General features: G+C 38.2%; 2 protein-coding genes across 3 annotated transcripts in view; one reads left to right on the top strand and one right to left on the bottom strand.

The window, feature by feature from the left end:
- LOC122280392 (lon protease homolog 2, peroxisomal) overlaps positions 1-8,593 on the top strand; it is a 29,224-nt gene extending 20,631 nt beyond the window's left edge. For both annotated transcript variants that reach the window (XM_043091277.1, XM_043091278.1), the window contains 7 exons: positions 3,187-3,317; positions 3,748-3,961; positions 4,168-4,470; positions 5,281-5,475; positions 6,539-6,784; positions 7,656-7,757; positions 8,054-8,593. In XM_043091277.1, the coding sequence (XP_042947211.1) occupies positions 3,187-3,317; positions 3,748-3,961; positions 4,168-4,470; positions 5,281-5,475; positions 6,539-6,784; positions 7,656-7,757; positions 8,054-8,137 (1,275 nt within the window). In that variant the 3' untranslated portion in view covers positions 8,138-8,593. The remainder of the gene's footprint in view (positions 1-3,186; positions 3,318-3,747; positions 3,962-4,167; positions 4,471-5,280; positions 5,476-6,538; positions 6,785-7,655; positions 7,758-8,053) is intronic.
- A 1,535-nt stretch (positions 8,594-10,128) lies between these two features.
- On the bottom strand, positions 10,129-10,548 carry LOC122282349. The gene has a single exon (XM_043094308.1). The coding sequence runs from the start codon at positions 10,546-10,548 to the stop codon at positions 10,129-10,131; it is 420 nt and encodes a 139-aa protein (XP_042950242.1).
- Positions 10,549-17,350: the final 6,802 nt, after the last annotated feature.

Here is a 17,350-nt window from a genome sequence, read left to right on the forward strand (position 1 = left end):
GAACCACGCTTGAGTCCATGGCACCACATAACTTGTCATGTAGTGAAACACGCTTGAGTCCGTGATTCACTTAACTTGCATAACATGAAGTGAAACACGCTTGAGTCCGTGTTTCACTTATCTTGCTTGACGTGGAGTGAAACACGCTTGAGTCCGTGTTTCACTTATCTTGCTTGACATGGAGTGAAACACGCTTGGGTCCGTGTTTCACTTATCTTTGCTTGACATGGAGTGAAACATGCTTGGGTCCATGTTCACTTAACTTGCATGACATGGAGTGAAGCACGCTTGAGTCCGTGTTCCACTTAACTTGTGATAACCACGCTTGAGTCCGGGGTACCTTCTTAGCATAACTATGGTAAACACGCTTGGGTCCGTGTTACCTTAAAATGCTTATCTTTCTTAATGCATGATAATTTTCTTGGACTTCATAGACTTTTCTAGCATGGCATATTCTTGTATATGGCATGGCATAACATGATATATTCTTGTACATGGTATAGCATAGCATGACATGGCCTAACATGATTTAATCATTTTATGACAGTTCATGGCATGCATGATCTCAAAACTACATGAATATGGCATACATGATCTGGCTATTCATTACATGGCATGCTTGACTTAAGTTATTGCATGAACAATACATGACATACATGGTCTAAGCACTACATGAATGAAGCATGCATGATTTGGCTATTTTAATTCATAGAATACCTATCTTAATTTATTATATGATCATATCATGGCTTCCATGTGATGTTAGTAACATTCAATCCATCAATCAACAATCCATAAAGGCTCAACATATATATAGGCTTACTTTCATGTAAATCATCATAATTCATAGAAGTTCATGAAAGCGATCTAACCTTGACTTGGCTCTTAGCGCAACGTAGATAACCATCAAAACCATAACATATTATCATACCCAATTATAATATTTACATTACACATACATTTATATGACCATATTATTTACCTCTTAGCGCTGCTTCCGAATACTCACGTTGTAGCTCGTGACCTATACGAGGCACTAGACGTTACTAATCTTTCTAGAAAACGTGTCGTAGCAATCTAATTATTTAAAATCTTACCATAGAGGTAATATAATGAATATTCAAATATAAAAAAGATTACCTAAAATAATATTATTCCAAAGCTCATATGATAATCTTAATAATTTTATAAAACTTAGTTAAAGGTCAATTGAAATATTAGCTAAGATAACAAGCTGAAACAATATAAAAGAATTCTTTAAAATATGCTTAAAAGCCCTTCAATATTTTCTATAAAAGAGTCTAAGACTAATATATTTATTGAAGTAAAACTTTAGTCTGAATTTAAACTCAGTCCAACCCTAAATACAGAAAAAAAAACTCATTTAAAGTTACTAGAATAGTTTTTTTTTTTTTTTTTTTTTTTTTTTTTTTTTTTTATAAATACAACTAGCCCATTAAAATAATAAAATCTACAAGAAATCAACTCACTTAATTATTAAGAAAAAGTTCTGAAATATACTATAATCAAGCCCAATATAAAACAAACTCAGCCCACGTTTAAAATTAGCTCCAGCCATAAAGCAAAGCCCATAAAAACACCCTTAAAAAGCTGGAAGTATAATTGGCTTTTTGGGAGCTCAACAGCAAAGTTTCATGGGCACAAAAGGAATTTCACCATCAATGAGATATAGATACTTCTTACTGCAGTTAAAAGATAAGATTTGGTGATACACGACAAAAACTCATGGGATATTTTTGGAATTTACTCAAAACAACATGGATATTTTGAGAAAAACAGAAATAAACCATAAAAGGAGACCCATGTTTCAGTTTGACCGACTGGAAACAATTAAGCCCAACGCCTACTTCCTTAAACACATAATTTATTTCTAGAACTCCAAAGGCTGGAAAAACAGATGAAAGTAAAAGGCAGCATGTGATATCAGTGAGAGTACAGCAGATGAAAAGGTAATGGTGCGAGGCAAGAGAGAGAGAGATCCGAGAGAAAATCTATTAAACCGAAACACAGAACAGAGGGAGAGAGAGAAGATTCCAGCGTGGGCTTACCGGAAGGGAGTGGGTTCGACGGGACTGGGCTGGTCGGCACTTTCTGTGGCGGTTTCCGGCGAGTTGGCTGCTTTGGTTGGCTGTGAGAGTGATTTTCCAGGTTTGTAGGAGCTGTTACGTTGGGCTGGTGTGAGTTTTCTGCCTATCTTTTTGTGTGTGAAGAGTCTGAATAATGTGGGGTTTTATGGAGAAAGGGTTTCTTATTTACGTGGTCTTCAGAAGGAGTTTTAGTTTAGATAGAATCTGATTTGAGTGTCGTTCTGATCTCAGAATCTTTTTGAAAATAATTTGAAATCCATCCGATAAAAACAAGGAATACAAGATAAAGGAAACCTCTTTAAAACTCTACTTAATCTGATTTATTAACTTATTTAACAAATAAATAATTATAAGCATCTGAAGAAAGATAAATAAGTAATTAATAAAAGAATAAATAAAATAGTAACATAACTAAATAATTTCTAACTGAATTAATCTAACTTCTTGGTTCGTATGTTACATTTATACATGGCCGTCAAGCCTTGATTTTTTTCCTCTTTCCGTTTAGAGGTTGTAAATGCCTACTGTAAATATCATGTCTAGTCATACAGGCAACAGAATATGTGTAGCCATGAAGTTATCCTTACTTCCCTATTTCTTTTCGCACAACCATGGAGGAAAGTTGTTGCACCCTTATTTTCATGTCAAGGATTGACAGGGCCCAGAGGGGCTTACAACTCGGTCAAAGAAAATTTTCTTCAGAAACTGCTGAGGAATGACATTGGTTGTTCAGCTTTGTATCATCTACAGATAGATTGTTTTGTTTGTCAATATTTGGAATTATACAGCTTAGAGAAATAGATCCATGTGCTATATGAAATCCTGGTTTAGTTTGGCGTTGGACCTGTTCTACATGAACAAGTTATCTGGATTTGACAGTTTAGTGAGAATAAGTTGATCCTGTCTTTGGACCATGTATAGTTCTGGGCATCTAGCTGCAAGGTGTCTATATGTGATGGTTTTTACCATGGAGAGTGTTGATTTACTATTCAGTTTTGTTTTTTCCTTCTTTTATTTAATAATCTCAATTTAATGAGATTGACTCAGACAAATATTTCTTATTCTTTTTTTGTTTTAGAGAGTAGCGGTTTGTAATCCGGTCATGCTGCTGGATGAGATTGACAAAACAGGTTCTGATGTGCGTGGGGATCCGGCTTCAGCTCTACTGGAGGTTCTTGATCCAGAACAGAACAATGCATTTAATGATCAGTATCCTATTTTCTATGGCTCTTTTTTTATGAGTAGCTAGCTGCGTATATTTTTATTTCAATCTGACCTACTATCAGGTCACTGAAAAAATGTAAAATAGTAGGTCGGATTGAAAAAAAAAGTAATCTTGCTTTCCAACCCTTGAATGCCTTACAAATATTGTGTGATCTCCACTTGTGACTTTGGTGACTAAATTTTTACGGATCTGTTGGTAAAAACCTAAAATGGCACTTTTGCCCGATCTTTTTAGTAGTTTTCAACTGCCATTATGAACAAAATTAATGATGTAAATTTTACGGACATAAAAAAGAAAAAACTGTAAATTCTACAGTGGTGCATCATATAGACTATAGATATGCTGAAAGCATTGCCACACTATAAAGCCTTATTGTTGTACGGTATTTACAATTCCTTAACTGAATGTCCATAGCTATTTGAATGTTCCATTTGACCTTTCAAAGGTGGTTTTTGTGGCAACTGCAAATAGGCTGCAGCCTATACCTCCACCACTCTTAGACAGGATGGAAGTCATTGAGTTGCCTGGATATACACCTGAAGAAAAGCTTAAAATAGCCATGCGACATTTAATTCCCAGAGTTCTGGAGCAGCATGGGTTGAGTTCTGAGTTACTTCAAATTCCAGAGGTAATTAACTCATTATGTAGTTATCGAGTAACATGGAGGTTAAAAATTTTACTCCCATGATTATCACATCTTGTTTCAAAATGAAAAGGTAGCATGCTTTATTATTTTATAAGATCATATTGTATACCGTTATCATCTTTTATGGACTGTTTGGTTATGAAAACTTCCCTACTGTATGTGTTATCAATAGCATTCTATTGTGGTAGGCTATGGTGAAACATGTCATTCAGCGGTACACCAGAGAGGCTGGTGTCAGGCATCTGGAAAGGAACTTGGCTGCCTTGGCTCGTGCAGCAGCAGTGAGAGTTGCAGAGCAGGAGCAAGCTGTCCCGCTAAGCAAAGATGTGCACCGGCTTGCTTCGCCACTGCTGGAAAACCGACTTGCTGATGGAGGTGAAGTGGAAATGGAGGTCATTCCAATGGCTGTAAATAATCATGAGATATCAAGTGCATTTAGGATTGCTTCACCCTTGGTTGTGGATGAGGCTATGCTGGAAAAAGTACTGGGGGTAATGATCTTATCATTGTTTCATTTTTTTGCTCCCTTCTTTTTCTATCATTAAAATACTTCATGTTTGGGGTTAAGTTAGATTTTTGTAGAACTCATAACTAGTCAGTCAATTTGTATCACAAATTTGTATCACATTCAAACTGGATCATGCACTGTTGGACTGGTCTGAACTGTGTGGATGGGTATTCTAAGTCCTTATTGGTGCAACTTCAATTCGAAGTTGTTCTTGATGATGATGAGTCTTTGCAGCAGGCTCAATTTGAAGATCATTAAACTTATATGGCTGCTTAGGTAATCTTCTTTTGGAGATAAAAAAAAATTTAATCTGTATTTTGCAACGTTTAATCAGTTAGAAAAAGGCTTATGTTTGGAGGAAAACATTTGTCCCCATGGAATGTGTTTGGTGTCCAAAAACTATTATTAGCTGGTGTGGCATATAATTTATCTCAATTCAGGATTAAAGAAAAATCCTTGTAGCTAAAAATATATGTTAAACGTTTAATAAGTTAGAAAAAGGCTTATGTTTGGAGGAAAACATTTGTCCCCGTGGAATGTGTTTGGTGTCCAAAAACTATTATTAGCTGGTGTGGCATCTAATTTATCTCAACACAGGATTAAAGAAAAATCCTTGTAGCTAAAAATATATGTTATAGCATTATTTTTCTCTGCTGCTTTGGGTCATATCATGCCCTATTCTGTTTATGTAGGCATGGACGCATCATGTTTAATGTGGTCCAGAAGCTATAAACTACTTTTGGATTTTCTTGATTTCTAAGTATCATTTGGGTTTGTTCATAATGTAATGCAGCCACCAAGATTTGATGATAGAGAAGCAGCAGAGAGGGTTGCGACTCCTGGGGTATCTGTTGGGCTTGTTTGGACTGCGTTTGGTGGAGAGGTCCAGTTTGTAGAGGCTACAGCTATGGTGGGAAAGGGAGAATTACATCTCACTGGACAACTCGGTGATGTTATCAAAGAATCAGCACAAATAGCACTAACATGGGTAATCTATTTTTCTGAGTTGCATTGTAAATTATTTAGTTCCTAACCAGCTATCAGTCTTCTTGTTTTTCCTTGCGTGTGCTATTAAACTGTTTTGATTGACTATTTATAGAGAAATGATATTTGCAATCGTGGAGTGCGCAAGCTTCATGCAATCTCTTTGAAAAAAGTGAGTAAATACGGCACCTACATGCCAAAAAAACTAATTTTTTAATAGTGGACCTCACTCTTTTTCAAAGCGTTTGCTCGACGCTTGCGTACAGTCTTTTTCAAAGTGATTGTTCGGCGTTTGCGCACTCTACGACTGTATGTAGCATTAGTCATATATATATATTATATTTACATTGGTTATTATAGCTTATCAAAACAGATACTTTGGTTATTATAATTAATTAGAACATCGGATATATATATATCCATATAATAGGTGAGTTTTTGAAGAATCCAAATTGATACTCTTCAAGATCAATTGCATCTAGTGTAGATTTCTCAAATAACATCTCTAACTGATTTTGCAGAAGTTTTCCTTCTCTTTATCATCATAAAAATAGTATATTTTCAGATTATTGTCATTTTATTTTAAGAGATGAGCTAAAACTATTCCCCCTTCATTTTTTTGTTTAATTTAACACTGGCAATTTCCACTGAACGGCTTATTTCCTGAAGCTTCGGGGGTTCCACATGTATGGCTGTTTCACTGAACTTAGTGACTGCTTAGATACATTTTGGCGTCCTGCCATTTCTCCTCACACAATTGTGTACGCTTCATATGTGAAATTTATTACCTAGAGATAACTGATGACTACTAATGAACATATGTAATCCACCCTTCCCCTTGCCCACAACCAGAAAATGGAAGAAAATAAAGAAAACATCCCTGCTCGACCCCTTCTCTTGCTGTGAACCGAATATAGTGTTAAACGGTAGCATGTGTCCATGTGCACTGTAGTCTCTGATTGCTGATTGTACTCACGAAATTCTGTTTGCTTGATAAGCAACCTGTTTCCTACTCATTCAAATGGTTTTGAATTATGAACATTAGAACTTTTCCTCATTTTTCTCAGGTAAGAGCTAGGGCGACCGATCTTAAATTAGCAGCTTCTGAAGGAATCAGTCTCCTGGAGGGCCGGGACGTTCATATACATTTTCCTGCTGGGGCTGTCCCTAAAGATGGACCTTCAGCAGGTGTGACTTTGGTAACAGCATTGGTTTCACTATTCAGTCAGCAAAGAATGAGAGCAGATACGGCAATGACTGGTGAGATGACTTTAAGGGGTCTTGTCCTACCTGTTGGAGGTGTTAAGGATAAGGTATTTGTTACTCCCTGCCTTTCATATCCTTTTATTCTCATTTCCAAAGGGGGAAACTCATATAATGTCCTGGTCTTTTTTTACTTCTTGTCATACCTTTTCTTTTTTCATTTTATATAATCCACACTATTGAATGGCACATAATGGTGTCTCAGTTGAATTACTTGTGTCAGGTCTGTATATTCTGCAAGGTTTTTAACCATCATCCACCCAAGCAGTTGGGACGATGCAAATTCATTGGGTTTTATTTAGTCATAAGATAGCTCAGTGGTTTGAATTTCTTTTCAAAACAAACGGAGATTACGTGTAAAATGCAAAAATTGTTTCAACTTTCAGAGTTCCTTGAAATGAGACGCATGAAATTTAATCTATGCGAAATAGCTTGTAGACATCTAATGAATACATGTCCGTCCATTCTATGCATACATCACCTTGTGCCCCATGTGCATGTCTGACACGTGCTCATTGTGAAAGCATGGCTTGGGGGACTGCATAGGTGACCTTTGATCATTCAAAGCTTATTGTTGTACACCATGTGTGAAAATGAACTTTAGAAACTCATGTATACAAACATACATACATACATATGTACCTATATATACATACATATCTATATCTCTATCCGTATGAGATGATGTCATTTGCCATAAACTTGAATTAAGCCTTTTTTCCTCCTTCCTGATGGAATTAGATCTCTTGCCAAGTTGCCAATGGAACTTTACTGCAAAAAATGTAGAGACATACATCCATATAGACATATGTACACGCATAGAAATATATAGGTGTTTGTCTTTGTAGTCAATGAGTTGGAACAAATCTTTGTACGGCAGAAGTTCATTTTTCTATTTACTTATTGGAATATACACTGCAGATTTTGGCAGCACACCGTTGTGGTGTCAAGAGAGTTATCCTGCCACAGAGAAATTTGAAAGACTTGGTTGAAGTACCAACCGCAGTTCTTGCCAATATGGAGGTAATCTTGTTTTCATTTCGGCCAGTTGTCATCTTGTTCAAGTTATGTGTGAATCAAAACATCAAAACATACGTCATTGTGGGAATGCATTTTCCAGTTTTAATTCTTTGGTTCTTAACTTGAGAAGTAGCAAATGAGTGCATGCAAGAAGGATATTACATTTATATAAACATTTGGGCAATAATTATGCTCCAAAACTTGCATGCATTAATCATAATTTGTGGTATCCAATTAGGTCTTTGTTTTTGCTGTATGAAACATTTGAATGAGTAATGTCTGTATTCCACTTTTTGCAGATACTACTTGCTAAGCGAATGGAAGATGTGTTGGAGCAGGCTTTTGAAGGTGGGTGCCCATGGAGACAACACTCAAAGTTATGACAGGACCCTCAAGGCATGTTAAGGAAACAAAATCGCTGGTGATGAAATTTCTGTGCTATGACCACATCTTTTGGCCCACAAGATTCCCTCCTGTTCAGCATGCAGCTGCCTTTGGTAAGTGGGGACCGGAAAATTAACTCAACTACTTCATGCTCGAGGAGAAGGGAATTCTAACTTGATGTGGAGGGACTCAATGATCGGTGTTTCTTTCGGGGCTCTGGATGGAATTCTTCCAATGTATTACTATCTCCTCTCAAATAATTAATCTCTGATTATTGTGGGTGAGCATCTGTCTCTTTTCTATTTTAACACTGTTTCCCGCTGTAATCATAAATTAATTGTTTCCTTACTGTGTGTAAATAGCATTTATTTAAGCAAGAGAGTACTTGCTATCCGATTCATTTGTTCCTATTAAAAGATTTCATATTTTCTCTTCTTTCTGGAGGGATCTGCAAATGTTTCCACGTTGTGATCTAGCCTTTTGTGTTAGCTTTCGCTGCAGGCAGGGTGGTAGACAAATATAATTTGCATCCAAGTATACTATACTTTTCTTTATAAAAAAAAAACTGGCCATGGGCATAAATGGGAATCCAAGCTATGATGAACATTGAAATTAAAGCTGTTCATGGAGGCAGCAGGCCCTTTATGAGGGTTCTTAAAGGATCGTCAGGACCTAAGATGGCTGCTCAGTTTCAGAGGGATTGAGGAGACACAAATGCAGTGAACGCTGGTAGACATATATTGTTATCTGGTCACAGAAATGTGTCTAAAATTTCGTTGGTTTCTTGGGGCTCTATTAATTTTATGAAACATCACTGATATGGAGTGGAAGCTGTTCTAAAAAATGGAGTTGACTTGGTTCTGTTAGATGGGTCATTATGATTTCGAAAAGCTGCCATGGTGAAATCGAGTAAGTTCTATTATGAATTCGATTCCCGACTTCCATTTCTATAATTGGGAGATTCTCTTCTTATATATATATATATATATATATATATTTATATTAATGATATTTTCCATTCTAGAGCAAATCACATATGCATCGTTTGGGCTATAAATAAACGTAGTACTTTCTGGTACGTTCTGAACAATCAAGTGAGAACGTCTTTGAGGCTTGGTTAATGACAAGTTCAAGGTTGAACGTTGTAGACGTGTGGTACGTAGAACAAGCTCAAAAAGCAAGTCGACTTGCATACTGTTTATGGTTGAACATGGTTTGTTCTTAACCCAATGATGCATGATAAGATTTTGCATCTTGGAATTACATGATTGACTTGCATACTGTTTATGGTTGAACATGGTTTGTTCTTAACCCAATGATGCATGATAATATTTTGCATCTTGGAATTACATGATCCGACTTATGAATTAATAATTGAGATTAAAAAAAAAAAATTTATAGAGAGAATATCGCAGATTCTGAAAACAATTCAATTGAGTCATGTTTAAGCTTCCTCTCAAATATTGGCAAGGTTTCGATAATGAGTTGAGACAAAAGCCTCTCGACTCATCTCGTACGGTTTACAATTTAAATGCACAAAATACAATTTGATTAATTTCAACTAACTCAACTCAATCCATCTCAAGTATTCCACTATTCAATTGCACAAAACACAATTTGATTAATTTCATCTAACTGAACTTAATCCATCTCAAGTAATATTGTGCATAAAGCAAATGTTAGGTGTTCCGACAAAAGCAACATGGCCTGAAAAGCAAGCCTCATCCTAACCTGAGCAAAACCCCCACTTTCCCTACCCTTCCTGAAGCTCCACCTCTCTCCATTCCGTTGAATATATTTAAATATATTTATAAATAATACTCAATAATTATAAATACTATGCAATAATTAATGAATCCATAACTATCAAATCTTTCAAAAAGTTATAACAATCTCATTTCACTTCTAAATCCAAACACAAAATTTTAAAAACTAACTTATCTTTTTTTTTTTTTTTTTTTTTTGAGGGGAAAACTCTTGTGCCATTTCATTAAGAAAGAGAGGAAATACATTGAGGAATGTCTTCCATTGTGACAATTACATCTGAAATGGAGAGTGAATTTTTTGCTAACAAGTGAGCCATAAGGTTGCCATTTCTCCTTACATGAGAAACCTCCCACTTGGCAAAACTACTAAGTAATTGCTTAGCTTCACAGACGAACATGCTAGCACTTGTGCCTCCTTCTTGGTCATTAGAAAGTGCCTTTGTAACCTGCTGTGAGTTGACTTCAATAATTATCTGGTGTAGGCCAAGATCAAGACCAAATTTGATAGCTTGTAGTGCTCCATAGGCCTCTGCAAGTAGAGGATTGGGAAACATCTCTTTGCTAGTTCTCATGGTTGCAATTATGTGGCCTGAATTGTCTCTTACCACCACACCTACTCCAATCCTACCATGAACCTTGTCCATTGCCCCATCCTAGTTCAGCTTAAACCAATTCAGAGGGGGAGCCTGCCAGGAAGCAGCTGAATTGCAGGGTTTTCTGGAGGCAAGCCCACTGGATGGACCTTCTTCTGTAAGTAGCATTAACATATGATGAGCCTCACTGATAAGCACAGAGGGGTGAGCAAACTCCCCTTGGAAAAGAAAACAATTCCTTCTCCACCAAATCTTCCTGATAACAATAGCAAATTCTTGGATTATGTGAGGAGGCATGGTTCTTAGTAGTGCTTCCATGATCTGAATCATTGACAGCTGAGGAGGGAGGAATTTTTGTAAACTTTTAGAGCAGCCACTCCATACATCTCTAGCAGCCTCACATCTCCAAAGTGCATGAACCGTGTCTTCTACTTCCACCTTGCAGAAAGGACAGAGGCCATTCTCCACAATCTTCTTCTTAAAGAGGTTGAGTTGAGTAGGGAGAGACTTGAGGCAGGCTCTCCATAGGAAAACCTTGTCCCCTGGGGAAACCTTGAGCTGCCAGAGTTGTTTCCATACCTCCTTGTTTGAATTGCTGGATGAGGCATGGCCCTTGCCTGCGATTGCCCTCTCATATTCCAAGTGATATGCACTTTTGACAGAAAAAATGCCATCACTTGTGCCTTGCCAAGTGAGTTTGTCCTTGCTGTTGAGAAGGCTGAGGGGAGTTTTGAGTATAATGGAAGCTTTTGAAGGATCAAAAATGTATCTCACCAGGTTTGCATGCCATTGCTTAGATAAGGGGTCAATTAAAGCTGAGACATATGCATTATTGTCCAAAATCCTAACAGGACTTAGTGGTTTGCTTGGGATGGAGTGAACAATCCATTTATCCTTCCATATGGAGGTATCAAGGCCATCACCAATCCTCCAGAAAGAGCCAGCCTCCACTAATGGCCTTGCTAACAAGAAGCTTCTCCAAATAAAGGAGGGTTTAGAACCTATTTTTGCTTGTTGGAAAGTGGAGTTAGGGTAGTATTTAGCTTTCATTACTTTGGCTGCAAGGGAATTAGGATGCTGAAGAAGCCTCCAACATTGTTTGGCCAGCATTGCCTTGTTAAAGGCCTCGAGATCCCTGAAGCCCATTCCCCTTTCTAGCTTAGATTTTCCATCCAGCTCCAAGATAACCAGTGAATTCTATGCTCTTTCTCCTGCTGCCCCCACCAGAAGTTGTGTGTTGCTCTGCTAATTTCATTGAGCAAGGAACATGGGAGTTTGAACACACTCATGGTGTAAGTGGGGAGAGCTTGAATTACAGCCTTGATGTATATCTCCTATCCTGCCTGAGATAGAAGCTTGACCTTGTGATTGCTCAGCCTCAGTCTAATGCTGTCCAGGATACCTTTAAAAGTTTTGTTTTTGTTCTTTCCCACCACAGAAGGTAGGCCCAGGTACTTTTCATAGGTCATGGCAGACCTTACTCTAGCAATAGAGAGGATAAAGTTTTGAGTAGCTCTGGCTGTATTCTTACTGAATAGGATGGATGTCTTCTCGAGGTTGAGCCTTTGTCCTGAGGCTTGTTCATACATCCTTAGTAAGCCATGTAACCTGCTCCATTCAAATGCATTGGCCTTGCAAAATAGCAAGCTATCATCAGCAAAAAATAAGTGGGAAATTCTGAGCTGACCTTTGGCAATTGGGATCCCATGGACTTGACCTTTTGCTTCAGCTTGACAGATAAGGTTACTGAGTGCTTCAGCACACATGATGAATAGGTAAGGTGAGATGGGGTCACCTTGCCTTATTCCTCTTGATGGTTTGAAGGAGTCTTGGGGGATGCCATTGACCAGTAGTTCATAGGAGACCGATTCTATGCATTCCATAACCAATTCCACCCATTTGCTGCAGAAGCCCAGCTTGTAAAGCACTGCTCTGATGAAAGGCCATTCAAGCCTATCATAGGCCTTGCTCATGTCAAGTTTGAGGGCCATGTACCCTTCCTTCCCCGTCATCTTACATTTCATAGTGTGCAGAGCCTCAAAGGCCACTATTATATTGTCTGTTATAAGTCTATTTGGGACAAAAGCTGATTGAGTACAAGAAATAATCATAGGCAAGATATTCTTTAATCTGTTAGCTATGGATTTAGAGATCACCTTATCAAGGACATTACAAAGGGATATGGGTCTAAATTTTGTCACTTTTGAGGGGGACTTTTTTTTGGGAATCAAGGTGATGAAGGTTTTATTAATTTCAGCAATACTCTTATTGAAATTTAGAGCTTGGAGAGTTGCAGCACTGACCTGAGGGCCTATAATAGACCAATGATGTTGATAGAAGGCTGCTGGAAAGCCATCTAGCCCTGGTGTGCTGAGGCCCTCCATCTGTGATAGTGCTTCCTCCACTTCTTTGCAAGTGAATGGTCTGGTAAGGCTTTCATTCTGAGAAGGGGTGACTCGAGGTTCCAAGGAGTCTAGGCAGGCAGAAATGTTGGTGGGGCCTGAGGTGGAAAAGAGTTCTTTATAGTAGTCTTGGAAGAGAGCACTGATTCCTTCTTGGGATTGCACCTCCTGTGCATTAGCATCTTCCATTTTTTTAATCATATTGGCCTTCCTCCTTTGAGTGGCACAATGGTGGAAGAATTTAGTGTTTCTGTCCCCATCCCTTAGCCATTTCTGTTTTGCTCTTTGTTTCCACTTGATGTTGTCTTCTTCTAGCAATCTATTACAGTTTCGTTGGACCTGTTTGATGTCTTCATTGAGTTGACCCCTATTGGCTTCTTGCAGGTCAGATAAGAGGACCAATTGGTCCTTGATTTCCTGTTGATTCTTACTAGAGGAAACCCTCTTCCATTGCTGCAATTTCTGTCTGCACCTTGAGAGTCCCTCAGTTGTCTTGCTCAGAATATTCCCAGCCAGTCTAGGTAAGTTCCAAACTTCCTCAACCAGCTTGTAGCACTCTTGTTTCAGAGTCCAACTGGCCTCAAACCTGAAAGGTTTGGCAGTCATAGCATTGCCTTGGAGATCCTTGAGTACCATGATCTGAATGGGGCAATGATCAGAACTTAGTGCTGGTAGGGTGAGGACCCTTGAGTTAGGGAAAAGATCAGTCCAAGTAGCATTACAAAGGCCCCTATCTAGCCTTTCCTTAATGAAAGCTCCCCCATGCCTCCCATTTGACCAAGTAAATTTATTGCCAGTGTAGCCCATATCGCATAGACCACAGGATGTGAGTGAGGATCTGAAAGCCTCAATCTGGTTGTGGGGTCGCATGTGACCCCCCCACTTCTCACCAAAGCTGAGTACCTCATTAAAGTCCCCTATGCACAACCATCCTATTGGGGCCATTGGTTTAATGGCTTCCAATAATTGCCAGCTTTCTTTCCTCTTGGCAGTGGTAGGACTGCCATAAAAACCAGTTAGAAGCCAGTCCATCCCTTCCTTATCCCCCTTAACCATGAGGGAAATGTGATTTTGAGTATAGGAGTGAACTGTTGCATCCAGTTCATCCTTCCATAGAAAGGCAATGCCTCCACTAAACCCCTTACTGTCAACTACAAAACTGTTTTCAAGATTCAACCTTCTTTTAACTCTTTCTAACCTTAATCTTTTGCATTTGGTCTCCATTAAGAAGACAAAAGAGGGGAGCTTTTTAAGCACCATTTGGTGCAGGTCATGAACTGTCTGGGGGTTCCCAAGCCCCCGATAGTTCCAGCTTATTCCATTCATTTGGTTTGGTGGGGCTGTTCAACAGCCTCCACCATGAATGAGGTGTGTGAGCTCTTTTCATCATTGGTCTCCTGCTTGAGCTTTTTGAACCTGGATCTTGTCAATGCAGCAGCAGAGGGGCTTGCTGCTCATTTATGCCTAGTGGGAGGAGGGCTTGGGGTTTTTTTTCCTCTGCTTGGGTGGCCTGAGGTGCCTCCTTCTAGTCCCAAGGAGAAGCTGTTAGAGCATAGGTTCTTGGCCCTCCTTTTCAAGGTGATGCTCTTTTTAGATTTCTGCAGGGATTGAACTTGTTCATTGAAGAATTGGTCGATAGATTTGATCTGTGAGGAAAGATCAAAAAGGGCTTTAGGCCCTTCTGACCCTTTATTGCTGTTTTCATGAATGGAGAGATGAAGGTTGGCTGTTGTGCTGTCCCTCTGATGTTTGCTAGCCACGACCCCTACCATGTCAGAAGGTTCATCCATAAGGGAAAAGGGGACAACCCCTTTCACAGCCTGATATTCTTCACTTACCTTAATAGGAAAACATGAAGACCTGTCATTGTCCAATGCATCCTGCAGGTTGGCACCAACTGCATCTTTAGGAAAAAGGACGGCAGTGTCATGAGACATAGCCTGACATCCTTTCTTAGTTTCTGCAGGTCCCTTTTTGGGGTCGTCCCTAACCTCCCCCTCTCCACTCCATGGTTGATTGGAATCCTAGCCTGCTTGCTTGACCTCTTCACCATACCTTTTGTAAATCAGATCAGAATCCTTGGCTGCCGGGGCTCTTAACCATGAACCATACTGCTGGTGGCCACCTCCACTCAGATCACTCACACATACAGCCTATTTGTGTTTGAGGATGCCACATTTAAAGCATATTGTGGGTAGTCTCTCATACTTGAAGGACACCCAATATTTCTTGTAATCCACTGTGAGAAAGGTGCCTCTAAGTAGTGGCTTGGTGATGTCTACTTCAACTCTGATTCTCAAGAACTTCCCCCAACTGATGCCTCTCTCATCTGCATGGACCTTGATAACTTTCCCCACGCTGCGGCCAATCTGAGCACCCATCTCTTGAGTCATGAAGTTGAAGGGAATGTCAAAAGCTTGAAGCCAGAAATCCTCTTTGTTGAAGGCAACTTCATTAATGGACATCAAACCATCATAGGTTTGAAGACATAAAAGCCAACGGTCAAAAGACCAAGGCCTTCCTTGCACCACCCTTGTCAAGTCTTTCTCCTCATTGAATTCAATGAGGAACTTGTTAGGGCCAACTTCAGAAAACTGAATCCATCTTTCACACCTCCAGACCTTTGACATGGTGCACTTGAAGGCTTCCTTATTAACACTTTTTTCTGCTACTATCATGGCCATCAAGCAGAAAGGCCTTAGCTGCCTTGGTGAAGGCATCAAGGAGGGTGGGAGGACCACCCCTTCCTTCTCCTTATCAGTGAGGCTTAGCCTATCCCACCTCCTAGTTAACTCCTCCTCCATCTTTCACCTCTCCAAGCTAGCCAGGCAGCCTTGGTGACACTCTCTACTAGAGAGAAAAAACCTCACCACGGAGGACTTCCCCAACTAACTTATCTTATCTCAACTCAACAATCTTATTACTATTTATAAATCATTTAAACTCATTTCATCTAAACTTACTATTCAAACATCTCTTTGGTTTTAGATGATCGACAGCTCTTTGTTTTTAGATGATCGTCAAGCTGTCAATGCCTTACTGGTGACCCAATGAGGTTTTGATTTTTAAAACGTTTTGAGATTTTTTCCTTTTCTTTAAATGTCTCCGTGCTGCATATGCTTTCAAGAAACTTCTACCTTGCAGATCAAAGTCAGAATGAGAAAAGCTTGGAGAAAGGCTTTATTTTCTGTTTGAACCCTGCCATAGATTTTAAAGGGAGATAGATATTGTGTGTGGATGATCCAGAATGATGCAACAATTGAAAAATCAGAATCGAATAAGAACCGATTCATTGAAATGGACGATTCATATATAATAATTTTGGATCGGTTATTTTAATGTCGATAAAAAGTATTAAAAGTTATATATAATGCAATTCAAATATTTAATATTATGTATAAAAGAGTATAAAATATAAATTCATTGACTAGTTTCAATAAAAATATTATATGAATTTAATTAGTTTTAATAAACATATAATTCATGTATTTAATTTCAATTGTCAACATTTGTTTATCTAGTATACGAAGAAGATAAAGACTATTAAGTTGTAAGCACATGACAAGTATACTATTTTATGTAGAATCACAAATTTGATACATATTACTCATTCATCTCCCAACTTTTTTACTCATTCATCTCCTAATTTGTTTTGTTCAACTAAAAGAAAAAGAAAAGAAAAGAAGAACTATACATTTTATTTTTCAATTTTTCTGCGATTCTTATTGAATACAAAATGAAATAGTTAATATATGTTAGCTCTATCATGTTTTTGTACAATAAATTAAAAAGAAAATTTAATTTTCAGACAACTTAAAACAATATGTACAGTTTTGAATGGGTTGAAATCGGCTCGATTGGTTATAATCGGTTTGAAACGGCCTAAATCGGCCAATTGAAGTGGTTCGGTGAACGTTTTTAAAAGCTCACTAAAACTGATTCGATTTTTGACCGACTCGATTTTTTTTTTTTTCGAGTTTTGATATGATGTGTTGGACATCATTAAATGTGCTAGGGCTTACATTCATCTTTCCAAAATCTACCACGGAGGTCGAGTATAAAATTCATATTTGAGTTTTGTGAAATTTCCTCATTATGAGTGCTCATTAGGGGTGAGCAACGACATAGTCGGAGTTGGATTCCCATAAATCTGGCTTCGACTTGTATAGGCTCTGATTTGATTTTGACTTTGACTCCTACTTGTCAGAGCGGAGTAAGATTCAGGTCTTTTTCTATTTTTTATTTTTAGTTTCATACTTAGCCCTTTTTAAAAATAGAATTTTGTGTTGGCTTTCAAATTTTAGTTTTTTCAAAAATTAAAACTAAAAGTAAATCATTCATTGCTAATTTACTTCTATACTAATTATCTAACTTATTTTTATACTAAACTTATACTATAGTGTCTAATTACATTTTACCATACTATAGTATTACATATTATTTCAGTGTCT

This window comes from Carya illinoinensis, chromosome 11 (genome assembly GCF_018687715.1).
Source record: "Carya illinoinensis cultivar Pawnee chromosome 11, C.illinoinensisPawnee_v1, whole genome shotgun sequence".
In the NCBI taxonomy this organism is placed as follows: domain Eukaryota; kingdom Viridiplantae; phylum Streptophyta; class Magnoliopsida; order Fagales; family Juglandaceae; genus Carya; species Carya illinoinensis.